The sequence below is a fragment of the Sinocyclocheilus anshuiensis genome, unplaced genomic scaffold, assembly GCF_001515605.1.
Source record: "Sinocyclocheilus anshuiensis isolate Anshui unplaced genomic scaffold, SAMN03320099.WGS_v1.1 scaffold2181, whole genome shotgun sequence".
NCBI lineage: Eukaryota > Metazoa > Chordata > Actinopteri > Cypriniformes > Cyprinidae > Sinocyclocheilus > Sinocyclocheilus anshuiensis.
In genome coordinates, this window is record NW_015552262.1 from 531,410 (window position 1) to 545,858 (window position 14,449).

The window sequence follows — 14,449 nt, forward strand, 5'->3', positions numbered from 1 at the left end:
AGTGTTCTGTGAGTGAAAATATATCTGTGCTAATCATATACTCAGCCTCCAACTCACACACTGGCGAGTAAAATCTGAGAATTTATTAGCCATTGGCTAATATCAGACATCATTTAGTCGCCCAGAGTGAAGATTTAGTCGCATATGCAAGTGCTTTACTCGCAATGTAGAGGGTTGGCCCTTTAAAATTATCTATTATTTTTATGTACGTGTAAATATATATACACATTTTTTTCATTATTTTTTGATGAATGCAGTGTTCATTGAACAGCGTTTATTTAAATTTTGTGTGAAATTATAAATGTCTTTACTGTCACTTTTGATCAGTTAATGCATCCTTGCAGAATAAAAGTATAAAGTTCTTTTTTTTCTTTCATTTAAAAAAAAAAAATCATACTTGCCCAAAACGTTTGATGGCAGTGTATCACACTTTCCAAAAAAATATTAAGCAAATAAATCTGTTTTCAACCTTAATAAAATAATGTCAAAAACATTTTGATTTCTTTCAAAACATAAAATTATTCCCTGTTCTTGAAAGATAATTATTTTATCTATAATAGACAGTTTTATTAGTTTGATAAGTTTTTTATATATATAGATACAATAATACAAAATCTGTTATAGATAAAATAAGATAATTATAATATCTATTATATATTATGGTTGTGATACAAAAACTCATACTGCATTAAAGTGGATGTATGATATAATTACCATGTTCAGCTGTTCAGGTCTTGTTTTGTAATTATTAACTGATTGTAAATTTGAGTCTGGATTTTCTGCTGTCCCACACTGTAAGTCATGATCTAATGGCAGAACGCTGTTTGTTTGCTTGGTTACAGCACCGGCTGCGGCTCAGAGCTCCTAGAGTTGTTCCTTGATTTGTTGCCATGGATACAAGAAGGGAACCCCAGGATATAATGAACAGTAGATTCCATAAAAGGAATGTTTATCCCAGGAAAAACTACTGCTGCTGTCTTTTTGATATAGAGCAGCAGGATCGTCATCTGATAGCAGATTCCTGTTAGTTTTCTGTCATTGTTGGATGCAGACTACACTCGAGAGACTCGTTTGCTCAAATGTATTCAGTGCTACATGATTCCAACAGACTGTGTCTGTCTCTTTCTTGTTCTTCACAGGTTTCTTTCCTGTCTGTCGCTGTTCCCTGAGGGTCGCCTCTCCTTGTCCTCTCTCACCACTTGACCCTATGGAGGAGTAGCTCTTGAGTGACAGGCACAGGAACCAATCAAACATCCGGAGGAGCGTCAAGACACGCAGCGGCAGGGCCGAGAGGATGTCGTCTAACAGAACCCAGACCCCTCATGGTCTGAAGCAGATCGGGCTGGACCAGATCTGGGATGATCTGCGGGCGGGGATCCAGCAGGTGTACACCCGCCAGAGCATGGCCAAGTCACGCTATATGGAGCTCTACACGTATCCTCAATTGCATTTATATTTATATAATTGCATTAGTTGCATTTATAATTTCTTTCAAAAAGGCATCCAGTGTCTGTTGTGTCCTTAACGTCCTGATTTTCAGGCACGTGTATAATTATTGCACTAGTGTGCATCAGTCGAATCAGGCCCGCGGTGCAGGTGCCCCTTCGTCCAAACCTTCAAAGAAAACCCCCACACCTGGAGGAGCTCAGTTTGTGGGGCTGGAACTCTACAAGAGATTGAAGGAATTTCTAAAGAATTACCTTACAAACTTACTGAAGGTACATTACAAAAATAAATGTGTTTTGACACTACTGTTCAAAAATTGATTTTGAGTGAAGTATCTTATGCTCACCAAGGCTGCATTTATTTGACTGAAAATACAGTAAAAATAGAAATATTATTACAATTTAAAATAACTGTTTACTATTTTAATATATTTAAAAATATAATTTAGTTCTGTAATGGCAAAGCTGAATTTTCAGCATCATTACTCCAGTCTTCAGTGTCACATAATCATTCAGAAATCATTCTAATATGCTGATTTACTGCTCAAGAAACATTTATTATTGTCTGTTGCAAAAAAAACTTTTTTTTTTGTGGAAACCATGATACATTTTTTCAGGATGATTTCAAAGTTCAAAAGAGCAGCATTTATGCGAAATAGAAATCTTTTGTAACAATATAAAATGCTTTTACTGTCACTTTTGATACATTTATGTGTCTGCTTGAAAAATCTTATTGACCCCAAACTTACTATAGTAGACCTTTTGTAATATTAAAAGGTACTTCACCAGAAGTAGTCAGTATCATTAATTCATTACATTACATTGAAATGTTGTTATAGTTTGTATTAATAGTTAGATTTATTTTTTTACTTTTTTTTAGCATTTAAAACTTTTAGCAATTTTGTGGTGTGTTTGTGCCATTTCTTATTAATATGTCTATTTTTATGAATTTTATTTTGGTTTTAGTTATTTTAATGCATCAAATTAAACAAAATAAAAATGAGAAAAGTTGTCTTGGCAAGTAGCTGAAATTCAAGTAACAATGTTTTTTTTTAATGGTTTTAGTATTAGTTTACCATACTTATTCGTAGGGATGTAACGATTCACTCAACTCACGATTCGATTCACGATTTTGATTTCACGATTCGGTTCGATTCACGATTTTTTTTAACAAAATGAAATTTAAGACAAATTATAAATTACTCATTTGTAAGTTGCTTTGGATAAAAGCATCTGCTAAATTAAATATAATGTAAATGTAAATAACAAAACTAAATACAAATTTTAAAACAAGCCCCAAATCAAATAAATAAGTAACACAACTAAAAGAAATCTCTTCATATAAACAAAATAAAGCTTTGTCTGTGCTCTTTCGCATCTCAACCGATTTGAATCGTCACATATTTTAATAGATTTTCAACCGGCTCGCAGTTAATCGTTACATCCCGACTTATTAGTCTTGTTCATACAAGTAACAAATCTTTTCACCAGAGTTAGATTTGTTTCTGAACAAATGTTCTTTAGGATCCATTGTTTCACCCAGTGAATCAGATTCACAACATTTTGCCCAAAAGATTCAGTTACAGCACCATTCACTGGGCAGATTTGTTCAAAGCACATTTGTTCATGACCAAAGTGAGCCTATATTATTACTTATTTATTCAATAAAAGTTGCTAACAAATTCACTAAGAGACTCTACAAGTAGTGCTTAAGTACCATAAACATTGTGTCCTCAATAAAACAACTAAGTAGATGCTTTGTGAACAAGCTTTGGACCAGTTACAACAACTTCATTCAAGAACACCTGATAAATTTAAACTCTCAGTGAACAAATATTTTTGTATATATTTTTATTTATATATATTTTTGACTGTTGTCCTCAGGATGGAGAGGACCTGATGGATGAGAGCGTTCTGAAGTTCTACACACAGCAGTGGGAGGATTACAGGTTCTCCAGTAAAGTGCTCAACGGGATCTGTGCTTACCTCAACCGCCACTGGGTGCGCAGGGAGTGTGACGAGGGCCGGAAAGGGATCTATGAAATCTACTCTGTAAGCGTATCTTGCTTTTCTTCTGCATTACAGCACAATTTCAATTCATAAACAATTGTACATCTTTTTTTTGTTGTGTGTGTGTGTTTTTCCAGCTTGCTCTGGTGACGTGGAGGGAGTGTTTGTTTCGGCCTCTGAATAAGCAGGTAAGATTGGAAACAGGAAATGCATCATATTGGACAAGGTGAGAATAACTCTAATAAATGTCTTTTTTGGTACTTGTGTTCTTAGGTCACAAATGCAGTATTGAAGCTGATTGAGAAGGAGAGGAACGGAGAAACCATCAACACTAGACTCATCAGTGGAGTTGTGCAGTCCTATGGTGCGGCATCGTTTACGTCATGATGGATTTCACTGCTTGTTTGTTTGCGTCTGATACATGGCGTTTAGAAGCTGTGCAGTACCTCAGAAATGTTTCTCTCCATCTCTCGTAGTTGAGTTGGGTCTCAATGAGGACGATGCCTTCGCTAAAGGTCCCACTCTGTCCGTCTACAAGGAATACTTTGAGACTCAGTTCCTGGCTGACACCGAACGGTTTTACACGAGGGAAAGCACAGAGTTCCTGCAACAGAATCCTGTCACTGAGTACATGAAGAAGGTGAGGCCAAAATAGCAGGACATGCTTTAAAAAAGTAAATCAAAGCTTGTGCACTTCAATAAATGTGTAGGTGTTGGCGAGAAGGACTGGGTGATTTCTCAAATATATTCACAGTTATTTTGTTGTGTTAAATTTAGCAGCATTGTGAATATTGCAGTGATCTTACAGCACTTTCATTTGGCCAGTAATGTTTTTTTTTTAAAGATTGTGCAAGTCTTTTGACTTCGGAGTATGAAGGCTTTATGGGATTTTAATTTTAATGGTTGATTGATTGTTGATTTCTTGATTTATGATGTTTCAAAAGAGTCTGAATACAGGTTATATAGATTTGGGGAAGCCCAGTTAATTTCAATGAATAAATTCTACTTAATAATGTTTTGGTAAAAATCTTATATAGGTAAGTATTTTGTAATGATATAAGAGCATAAATATAATTGTATGTTATTCAACAAATATAATTCTTCATTGTGCTCATTTCGTTTGCAAAGAGGCAGAATAAACATCAAGATAATTTTTAAAGAAATCATCAAGATTTTTACTATATTTTATATCTGCTTGCCTTTAATGTCTGTTTGGTCCAAATGATTGTTGGTTTGATTGTAAAATAAATAAGTAAATATATAATAATAATAATAATAGGTTTTTAATAAATACATGTATGTCGGATATACACTACTGTTAAAAAGTTTGGGGTCAAGTCAGTTTTTTTTTTTTTTTTTGAAGTAATTAATGCTTTTATTCATCAGGGATGAATTAAATTAATCAAAAGTGACATTTATAATGTTACAAAATAATTTTCAACTAAATGCTGTTCTTTTGAACTCTCTACTTATCAAAGAATCCTGAAAAAATTATCATGGTTTCGACAAAAAAATATGGAGCAGCACAATTCCTTTCAACATTGATAATAATAAGAAATTATTTTTTGACTAGCAAATCAGCATACTAGAATGATTTCTGAAGGATCATGTGACACTGAAGACTGGAGTAATTATGCTGAAAATTCCGCTTTGCATAAATGACATTTTTAAATATATTAAAATAGAAAGCAGTTATTTTAAATTGTAATAATATTTCACAATATTGCTGTTTTTACTGTATGTTTGATCAAATAAATACAGCCTTGGTGAGCATAAGAGACGTTCAGAAATCTAAAAACAAATCTTATCAAACCTAAACTTTTGAATGGTGGTGTATGTCAAACATCATGAAAAGTCTGAAACTTTTATTTTAGAATTTATGATTTTATTTACCTGTATCACCCCATCCGAGTGTGAAGTTGTAGGGTTGAGCTGTGTGTGTGTGTGTGTGTGTGTGTGTGTGTTTTGCAGGCTGAGGCTCGTTTGCTGGAGGAGCAGAGGAGAGTGCAGGTTTACCTTCATGAGAGCACACAGGATGAGCTGGCCAGGAAGTGTGAGCAGGTTCTCATCGAGAAGCACCTGGAGATCTTCCACACAGAGTTCCAGAACCTTCTGGACGCAGACAAGAATGAAGGTGTGAACCACAGTGAAAACTCAATGTCTGTTCATCTGTACATGAGTCCTTCAGATTGAAATTCTCAACTATAATTTATTCTTTTCTCTCTATGTAGATCTTGGCCGCATGTACAATCTTGTGTCACGGATCACAGACGGATTGGGAGAACTAAAGAAACTTCTGGAAACGCACATTTTTAATCAAGGCTTGGCAGCCATCGAGAAATGTGGGGAGTCTGCTCTCAATGTGAGTCTGTTGTACATCATGCTGTCAAGATCATCATGCTTTAGATCTGATCTTTCTGACAGCACATGTTTTAACCGCTATGAATTCTTGTAGGACCCCAAAATGTATGTCCAGACAATTCTGGACGTCCACAAGAAGTACAATGCCCTGGTGATGTCAGCGTTCAACAATGATGCTGGTTTTGTGGCTGCTCTTGACAAGGTATGACCATCTTTTCAGTTCTGTTTAGTCAAGATTGAATTAGTTGTAGTAATTTTACCTGTTGAACTTGATTTAACCTGTCAAGTTCTTGTACGTCTGTGGGCTGGTATCCTGATGCCTGTTGTCTCACAAACTGCTTTTTAGACTAGGGTTATTATTATATAAAACATAAATAAAAAACATATTTGTTATCTGAAATAAACATGAACTGAAATTATTTATTTATTTCAGCTAGTTGCCAAAGCAGCATTTCTCATTTTAATTTAGTTTCACTTGATGTACTAAAATAACTAAAAATAATAACAAATAATAAAGAACTATATAGACATATGAAAAACCAAAAAAACTAATGATGACAAAAACACAGTAGAATCACTAAACTTTTAACCAAACAGAAAATGTAAAAATAAAAACTGAATCAAAATATTAATAGTATCTCGGTGATATTAAAATAACAGTAGTTCAGTTTGAAGGGCTAAAATAAACTAAGATTAATAAATAAAAAACACTTGTTTGGATAGTATTTTAAAAAGACAAAAACAAAGAAATTACTTAAACTTTAACTAAAATTTTTGCGTAAACTTAAAATCAAAAAATAAAATCTAATTCAAAAACTATAATGATATAATTGTTTTTTTTTACTATTTTTTCACACCTTTGGGTGACATGATCAGCTTTTCTGAAGGACAATATAGTTGGGTTTTTTTCATGTCTGGTCATATTTTATCTTAAAGGAATAATAAATGAAAATTTTGCTTATAGAAATGAATCCTGTCTTTAGGTCTTGCTTTTAGATATTGAAAGTATTCAGACGCGTTTTCTCTGTGTTCAGGCTTGTGGGCGCTTCATCAATAATAATGCTGTTACTAAGATGGTTCAGTCCTCCAGCAAATCTCCTGAACTGCTGGCCAGATACTGCGACTCTCTGCTCAAGAAGAGGTGTGTGTTTAGACACACTGTAAATGTGTTATTAAATCCCAGTGCTGAATCTAATCGAACCTCTGTCTGATATTTCAGCTCCAAAAACCCAGAGGAGGCGGAACTTGAAGACACTCTGAATCAAGTGGTGTGTTTTTACAAAATCTGATTGCAAGATTTAACATAATGCCTCTGTTTTGTCTTTGTATTGATCTTTTGTTCCCTTTTTGTAGATGGTGGTGTTCAAGTATATTGAGGACAAGGACGTGTTCCAGAAGTTCTATGCGAAGATGCTGGCCAAGCGTCTGGTCCATCAGAACAGCGCCAGCGACGACGCAGAGGCCAGCATGATCTCCAAACTAAAGGTGCAACAGTTCATCTACAGATTATGAAAATATAAACATGTTAAAATGATCCATAAAGCTTACAGTTTTTAAAATGAGCACTCGATGTGATGTTGTAATTTTGTTCTTTGATTTATAGCATCTCTGATTTTAAACTTCAGTAGCAAAAATGCAAATAGAGTTGGAATCATTTCTGTGAATCAGTTCATTGTCTGATTCAACAATTCAAGTGTGATCAGAAATGTTCACTTAAGTCCATGTGCTGCATTTACATGATTTATATTTTTCATTCATTCTTGTTCATTTAGTGAAAATTTGTATGAAAAACAAGTCTTGATTATTTATTTAAACTAGATTTCTTTATTGTAATGTCATAGTTTCTCTATCAAATCACTCACAAATTTACATTTTTATTAATGTATTTGGCAGATGCCTTCAGTGTTATTTTAATGCTATTTATATACTATTATAATATTTACTAGTATTTTAAATTAGCATTTATTTTTATATTTTCTGTTTTAATTTAAGTTTTAGTAATTTAGTGCTTTTGTCACCTTTATTAGATTTTAAAAATGATTTAGTTTTAGATTTAATTTATTATTACTTCAGTTTTAGTAATTGTAGTACTTTATTTCATTTAGTTGCCAAGGCAACATTTCAGATTTTTTTTGTGTGTTTTTGTTTGTTTTTTTAATATGTAATTATTATTATTTGATTAACAAAAACAATTTGTAATCGTTTTTTAGTTTTACTTAAAAGCGCTCATCCAAAGTGACAATATTGCAATCAAAGTATACATTTTATCAGTTCATGCATTCTCTGGGAATTAAACCCATAACCTTGATGTTGTTAATGCTATCCAAAGACATTTCAGAAAGAAAAAAAAACACATTTTTTTATTCAATTTTTCTATACCACCCAACCCTTGTGGTGTTCTTGTGTTTGTTCATTGCATATGCCATCATCAGTGTTTGTGTCTAACACTGGTTTGGTTTGTCATTTTTAGCAAGCGTGTGGCTTTGAATACACATCAAAACTCCAGCGCATGTTCCAGGACATTGGAGTCAGCAAAGACCTCAACGAACAGTTCAAGAAGCACCTCACAAACTCTGAGCCTTTAGACCGTAAGAATGAGCTTCTCTCTTCTCTGCTGCGCTGAGAAATACTGTCGTTTGTGCTTGAAGTCCTATATAAATGTTGTGTTGTTTCCTAGTGGACTTCAGCATCCAGGTGTTGAGCTCGGGTTCATGGCCCTTCCAGCAGTCCTGCACTTTTGCTCTGCCGTCTGAGGTAATAAAACAAATATGCCTGTATGTAAATTTCTTGTTCTTTCCGAGGTTTTTGTAAATCGGTCTCTTCCGACGCAGTTGGAGAGGAGCTACCAAAGGTTCACAGCCTTCTATGCCAGCAGACACAGTGGCCGAAAGCTCACCTGGCTTTACCATCTGTCCAAAGGAGAACTGGTCACCAACTGCTTCAAAAACCGCTACACCTTACAGGTATGACAAGTTATGTGTGACTTGAATTCTTCAAACAATAACATTTCAAAGAAATCTCTTCTGCTCATCAAGGCTGCATTTATTTGATTCAAAAGTACAGTAAAAAGAGTAAAATTGTGAAATATTATTACAAATTTAAAACTGCCGTTTTCTACTTAAATGTTTTAAAATGTAATTTATTCCTTTGATTCAAAGCTGAATTTTCAGCATCATTACTCCAGTCTTCAGTGTCACATGATCCTTCAGAAATCATTCTTATATGCTAGTTTGCAGCTCAAGAAACATTTATTATTATTATCAATGTTGATGTGCTGCGTCATATTTTTGTGGAAACAGTGATGCGTTTTTTCAGGATCCTTTGATAAATAGAAAGTTCCAAAGAATAGTATTTATTTTAAATAGCTATCTTTTATAACGTTATACATGTCTTTACTGTCACTTTTGATCAATTTAATGCATCCTTGCTGAATAAAAGTATTAGTTTCTTTCAGAAACGAAATCTTACTGACTGCAAACTTTTGAACGGTACAGTAAATTTGCTAAATATGCACTAACAGAGTTATTAATTGCATTGATATAATCTAATTGTTAGGATAATTAGTGCATTAATAGTGCATGAATATTCATCAGGCTGGTTGTGTGTGTCCATACAGGCATCTACGTTTCAGATGGCCATTCTGCTGCAGTATAACACAGAAGACGTTTATACAGTCCAGCAGCTGACAGACAGCACACAGATCAAAATCGTAAGGAAACAAAAGAGGACCCTCTACAAGATCCAGATGTCAGCCAAATGTGGATTTTTGCACGCTAACAGAGCTTTTTAATGTATTTTAGGACATATTGGTGCAGGTTTTGCAAATATTATTGAAATCCAAGCTGCTGGTGAGTGATTTTTTTATTATCTTTATTAAAAAAAAAAAAAAAAAGATTCCTGCAAAGTCAACATGTATTACAAATAATTACTTGACCTCTGAAACATCTTTCCCTTTCCACTGCTGTCATCGAGGCCATAAATAGAGTTAACCAATAGCCAAACAGCTATTTAGGTGTTATTTGGGTAATCCTCCTTAATCCACTCATTCTCTATTTTGCTATGGAATGCCCACTATTCATATACGGTTAATTTTCTTTAGACTTTCCAATGGAAAGACATCCTTACATTTGTTTTCTCTGAAAATCCTCAATTTACAGACATGGGTTGTGAATGCCATTTCATGTTGACTCCTCAACATAGACGGATATTAAATGTAATTGTGTATTTGCAGTTGTTTTCAGTTGTAATCAGTGTGTGTCTATGCAGGTTCTAGAGGATGAGAACGCAAACGTGGATGAAGTGGAATTCAAACCCGACACCCTCATAAAACTCTTCCTGGGCTATAAAAAGTAGGTAATCTGAGTAGAGATGTAATGATTCACTCAACTCATGATTCGATTCACGATTTTGATTTCACGATTCGATTCACGATTATTTTTAACATATTTTTAACAAAATGAGATTTAAGACAAATTATAAATTAAATGTGTCCTTTTATTATTGCTTGGACAAAATGCTGCACGTGTCTTAGTGAAATTGAAATATATAACACTATAATAATATACTAATATAGCACTTGTATATTATTGCTGTTTTGTTGGTTTTGATTGCTTCTATTGTCCTCATTTGTAAGTCGCTTTGGATAAAAGCATCTGCTAAATAAAATTTAAATATAATGTAAATGTAAATAACAAAACTAAATTGAAATTTTAAAACAAGCCCCAAATCAAATAAATAAGTAACACAAATAAAATAAATCTCTTCATATAAACAAACTAAGGCTTTGTCTGTGCTCTTTCCATTTAAAATGAGAGGCAACCACTGCATTTTAATCATGATCCAAACAAAGACGCTGCATACATGCAACATGAGCAATTTCTAATCTAAATTACATTGTATAATTTTGAAATGTGAAGCAAAAACAGAATGATTTGACTTCAGTTTTGTGAAACTATACATAAAAAAATATCTGGATGAAACCGAAACAGCAGACGAGCTGAATGAGATGCAGATTCACTCTCTGCCAGCAGGTGGCGCTTAAAGCGTTTCCTTGGTTTCCGCTGTAAACAAAGCAGCGCTGCACTTATGAACTTTAATATGCATTATACAGAAGCAAGATGAAAAGAAAAAATACTATCTATACTTTTCTAAAGACAGTAAGTTCCCCTCAGACATGCATTCATATAAACTCCTACCCCTAATTGAATCGCGATTTGTTTAGCATCTCAACCGATTTGAATCGTCACATATTTGAATCGATTTTCAACCGGCTCGCGATTAATCGTTACATCCCTACATCTAAGTGTAGCTCATCTTGCAGACAGTTATGAATCTATATTTAATGTTTCACATTTAGTGCTTTAGAATGCAGCAGAGTAAACGAATTTGTGAATATTCATGGCTGCACTGTTTTCTCCCCAGTAAAAAACTAAGAGTGAACATTAACGTGCCAATGAAGACGGAGCAGAAACAGGAACAGGAAACAACCCATAAAAACATTGAAGAGGACAGGAAACTCCTGATTCAGGTTTCATGTCCAAGTCTCTTATGCCAACCAAGCCTGCATTTATTTGATTAAAAATACAGTAAAAACAGTAATATTGTAACATTTTTGCAATTTAACAACTGTTTTCAGTATGAATATATTTTATGAGGCGAGGTGTGTTCGAATAGCATACTAAGTTTAGATGTGTTCCTCTTTGTGCAGGCGGCCATAGTGAGAATCATGAAGATGAGGAAGGTTCTGAAGCATCAGCAGCTTCTGGCCGAGGTTCTGAACCAGCTCTCATCCCGGTTCAAACCCAGAGTCCCCGTCATCAAGGTCAGTTATTCCTGTTCTACAAATCTAATCTGGTTACGGAGTTTTTACAGGGTTTCTGTGGATCTCAAAAAGGTCTTCATTCGCCCTTCTTCAAATGAAGGCCTTAAAAAGGTTTTAAATTGGAGCAGAAAGGCTTAAAGGGATACTCCACCCCAAAATGAAAATTTTGTCATTTATCACTCACCCCCATGTCGTTCCAAACCCGTAAAAGCTTAGTTCGTCTTCGGAACACAAGGAGCATATGCAGTTTGCGTACAGTAGATACTCTCCACAATGGTGCTACGGTGACGCGGAGGAGACGAATTGTTGAATAAAGTCGTTATTTTTGTTTTCTTTGCATACAAAAAGTATTGTCGTCGCTTCATGAAATTCAGATTGAACCACTGATGGCAGATGGACTATTTTGACAACGTCTTTCATACTTTTCTGGGCCTTGACAGTGTAATTTACTTGGCAGTCAATGGGACAGACACAAGCCTCCCGGTTTTCATCCAAAATATCTTAAATTGTGTTCCGAAGACGAACAAAGCTTTTACGGGTTTGGAACAACATGGGGGTAAGTGATTAATGACAAAATTTTCATATTGGGGTGGAGTAACCCTTTAAGTTTATAAAGTCATGGCATTAAAATTCACTACAAAAAATGAAAATCTTCCTCAGTATTTTTGTTTTCCAATACAATTTAAATGAAATGGGGTATGAAAGCGTTTCTTTAAATTAGGTTGATTTTTCTGAGCCCATTGTTTTAATCAAACATTTTCTCAGAAAACAAGACTTTTTATTGCTTTTCAAAGAATATATATTTTAATTTAAGAATCAATTTTACTGGAAAACAAGGCAAAAATACTGAGGAAGAACATCACTTTTCTGCAGGTGCAGTAAAAGTTATGGTGGGAAAGTTGTATTTTTAAACTAAAAAACCTAAACATTTACATTTAGAGACCATGTTGTCGTATTGTGTTTTTCTTTACATGGTCTTAAATTTATCATCATAAAACCTGCAGAAACCCTTTTCTAATCAGCACAGAAGCACAGTATAGCGCTCGTATGTACTTGGGGTTGTGTTATGTTTTGCAGAAGTGCATTGACATCCTCATAGAGAAGGAATATCTGGAGCGGGTGGATGGAGAGAAGGACACCTACAGCTACTTAGCCTAAACATTTCTTCACTCCTCCACGTCTTTACTGTCTGTCTCTCTCACTCTCACTTTTTTTTTTTTTTAAGTTGTCTCTTGGGTAATAAATATCATTCCTCTTGATGTTTCGGCCTGTGTTGAGTTTAAAAAGCAAGAAGAGGAGAGTGTGTGCGTCAGTGAATGTGTTTGTGCAAGAGACGGACTTTACTGCTGCCCTGCATACGGACAGACCGCATTGGAAATGTACATACAAACAGAGACCTCGAGCTTTAATCTCGCAAAATAAATACATTGCCGGTTTTAAAAACCCAATCAGAAATAAATCCTACACATTAAGCATGTTATTGCCTATCAGCATTTAAATGAAGAAAAAAATTAACAAAGATGCATTGAAATCTTAGCAATGAGGGGCTTCAGAAATGATTTAAGAGAAGAAAGGAAATAATTTCGGAAAAAGGTGCAATTTTAGCTGCACGTCCCAAGAACGAGTGAGTTGGACAGGTTTGTAGACATGTTGTCTGCATTGTTACCTGCTACCAGAAAACCATTTGTATAGTGTGGTTCACTTTTTTTAAATGAGTGTTAAATAAAAGAATGAAACGTTTCTGTATGTATTTCTGATGCTGTGGAGTCAATGCGTGAAGCAAAGAGCAGTAATACAATGTTATGATTATTCAATGTTCAGGACATCACTATCAGCCATTTTTCACGAACAGGGTACAAAATACAGCCTGAAACTTCAAATGGTCATTGATATGTTGATCTCCATCCTCATGAGGTCAAAATAAATATATAAACTGTTCAATATAATATTTTATGAGGGTTATAATTTTGCTTGCAGTGTTTGCATGCAGTTTCATAATTGTAAAAAAATAAATAAATTCTGCAATAAACAAAAAATGGCACTATATACAGTATAATAAAATGATAAAATTGAAAAAGTTGCAGGGTAAACTACATAGTTGAAAACTCGAACGACTATCTAGTTAACACTTAGTTAAAAAATGTTTTTTGTTAGGTTGAGTGGTTGAACAAAATGATGTTTTTAATTGGTTAATTAAAATAGTTTTTACTACAGTTAATATAATGTCAATTCAATAGATTGACAAAATTTTGATTGCTACATTAAACATTTATAGCATATATTTACATATGTACGTTAATTTTATGTTAGATAGGCCTAACATTTTCGCTAGCATACCTTATGGATTAATTTATCAAGCAAAACATTGGATTTGTGCCTCGAATGTTTTAAAAGAAATGGTAAAGAAATGTGTCTGTGTAGAAAGTGCTAATCTCTATTATGTGTTTTTTTTGTACCAACTGAGTAAGTTGTTAATTGGAGATTCGCTCCGACCGAATCATTGAATCAGTGAGTTGTGACTCGTGAAGAGGTGAATCGTATTTGAACAGATACAGCTTCATCGAAAAGAGGGCTCAGCAGAATGATTCATCGCGAATCATACTTATTTCGGAGCGAGTCTCGTTTTCTTCCGTGCTAAATAACGGGGAACGATGTTTTAATGAAACTCAGTAGAGTAAAATGTTATATATTGTGGTTTAGAATGTAGTAATGTCAAAGTTATATGGAAATACTCTGATGAAGTACAGTTATTTGAAAAATGTACTTGCGATAGCGTAAATAAGTAAATGTTTATATACTTTTTATATCCCCA

General features: G+C 34.2%; 1 protein-coding gene across 1 annotated transcript in view; it reads left to right on the plus strand.

Annotated features, from left to right (window-relative positions):
* The window catches only part of LOC107663526 (cullin-1), a 15,446-nt gene extending 2,064 nt beyond the window's left edge, over positions 1 to 13,382 (plus strand). The window contains exons 2-22 of the mRNA XM_016453758.1: positions 1,140 to 1,434; positions 1,541 to 1,718; positions 3,330 to 3,497; positions 3,593 to 3,643; positions 3,729 to 3,819; positions 3,932 to 4,095; positions 5,427 to 5,589; positions 5,687 to 5,817; positions 5,911 to 6,018; positions 6,851 to 6,957; positions 7,036 to 7,084; positions 7,170 to 7,301; positions 8,287 to 8,404; positions 8,494 to 8,570; positions 8,648 to 8,779; positions 9,433 to 9,525; positions 9,617 to 9,664; positions 10,083 to 10,165; positions 11,238 to 11,343; positions 11,524 to 11,637; positions 12,715 to 13,382. Of these exons, the coding sequence (XP_016309244.1) occupies positions 1,295 to 1,434; positions 1,541 to 1,718; positions 3,330 to 3,497; positions 3,593 to 3,643; positions 3,729 to 3,819; positions 3,932 to 4,095; positions 5,427 to 5,589; positions 5,687 to 5,817; positions 5,911 to 6,018; positions 6,851 to 6,957; positions 7,036 to 7,084; positions 7,170 to 7,301; positions 8,287 to 8,404; positions 8,494 to 8,570; positions 8,648 to 8,779; positions 9,433 to 9,525; positions 9,617 to 9,664; positions 10,083 to 10,165; positions 11,238 to 11,343; positions 11,524 to 11,637; positions 12,715 to 12,795 (2,334 nt within the window). The 5' untranslated portion in view covers positions 1,140 to 1,294 and the 3' untranslated portion in view covers positions 12,796 to 13,382. The remainder of the gene's footprint in view (positions 1 to 1,139; positions 1,435 to 1,540; positions 1,719 to 3,329; positions 3,498 to 3,592; positions 3,644 to 3,728; positions 3,820 to 3,931; positions 4,096 to 5,426; positions 5,590 to 5,686; positions 5,818 to 5,910; positions 6,019 to 6,850; positions 6,958 to 7,035; positions 7,085 to 7,169; positions 7,302 to 8,286; positions 8,405 to 8,493; positions 8,571 to 8,647; positions 8,780 to 9,432; positions 9,526 to 9,616; positions 9,665 to 10,082; positions 10,166 to 11,237; positions 11,344 to 11,523; positions 11,638 to 12,714) is intronic.
* The last annotated feature ends 1,067 nt before the right edge of the window (positions 13,383 to 14,449 follow it).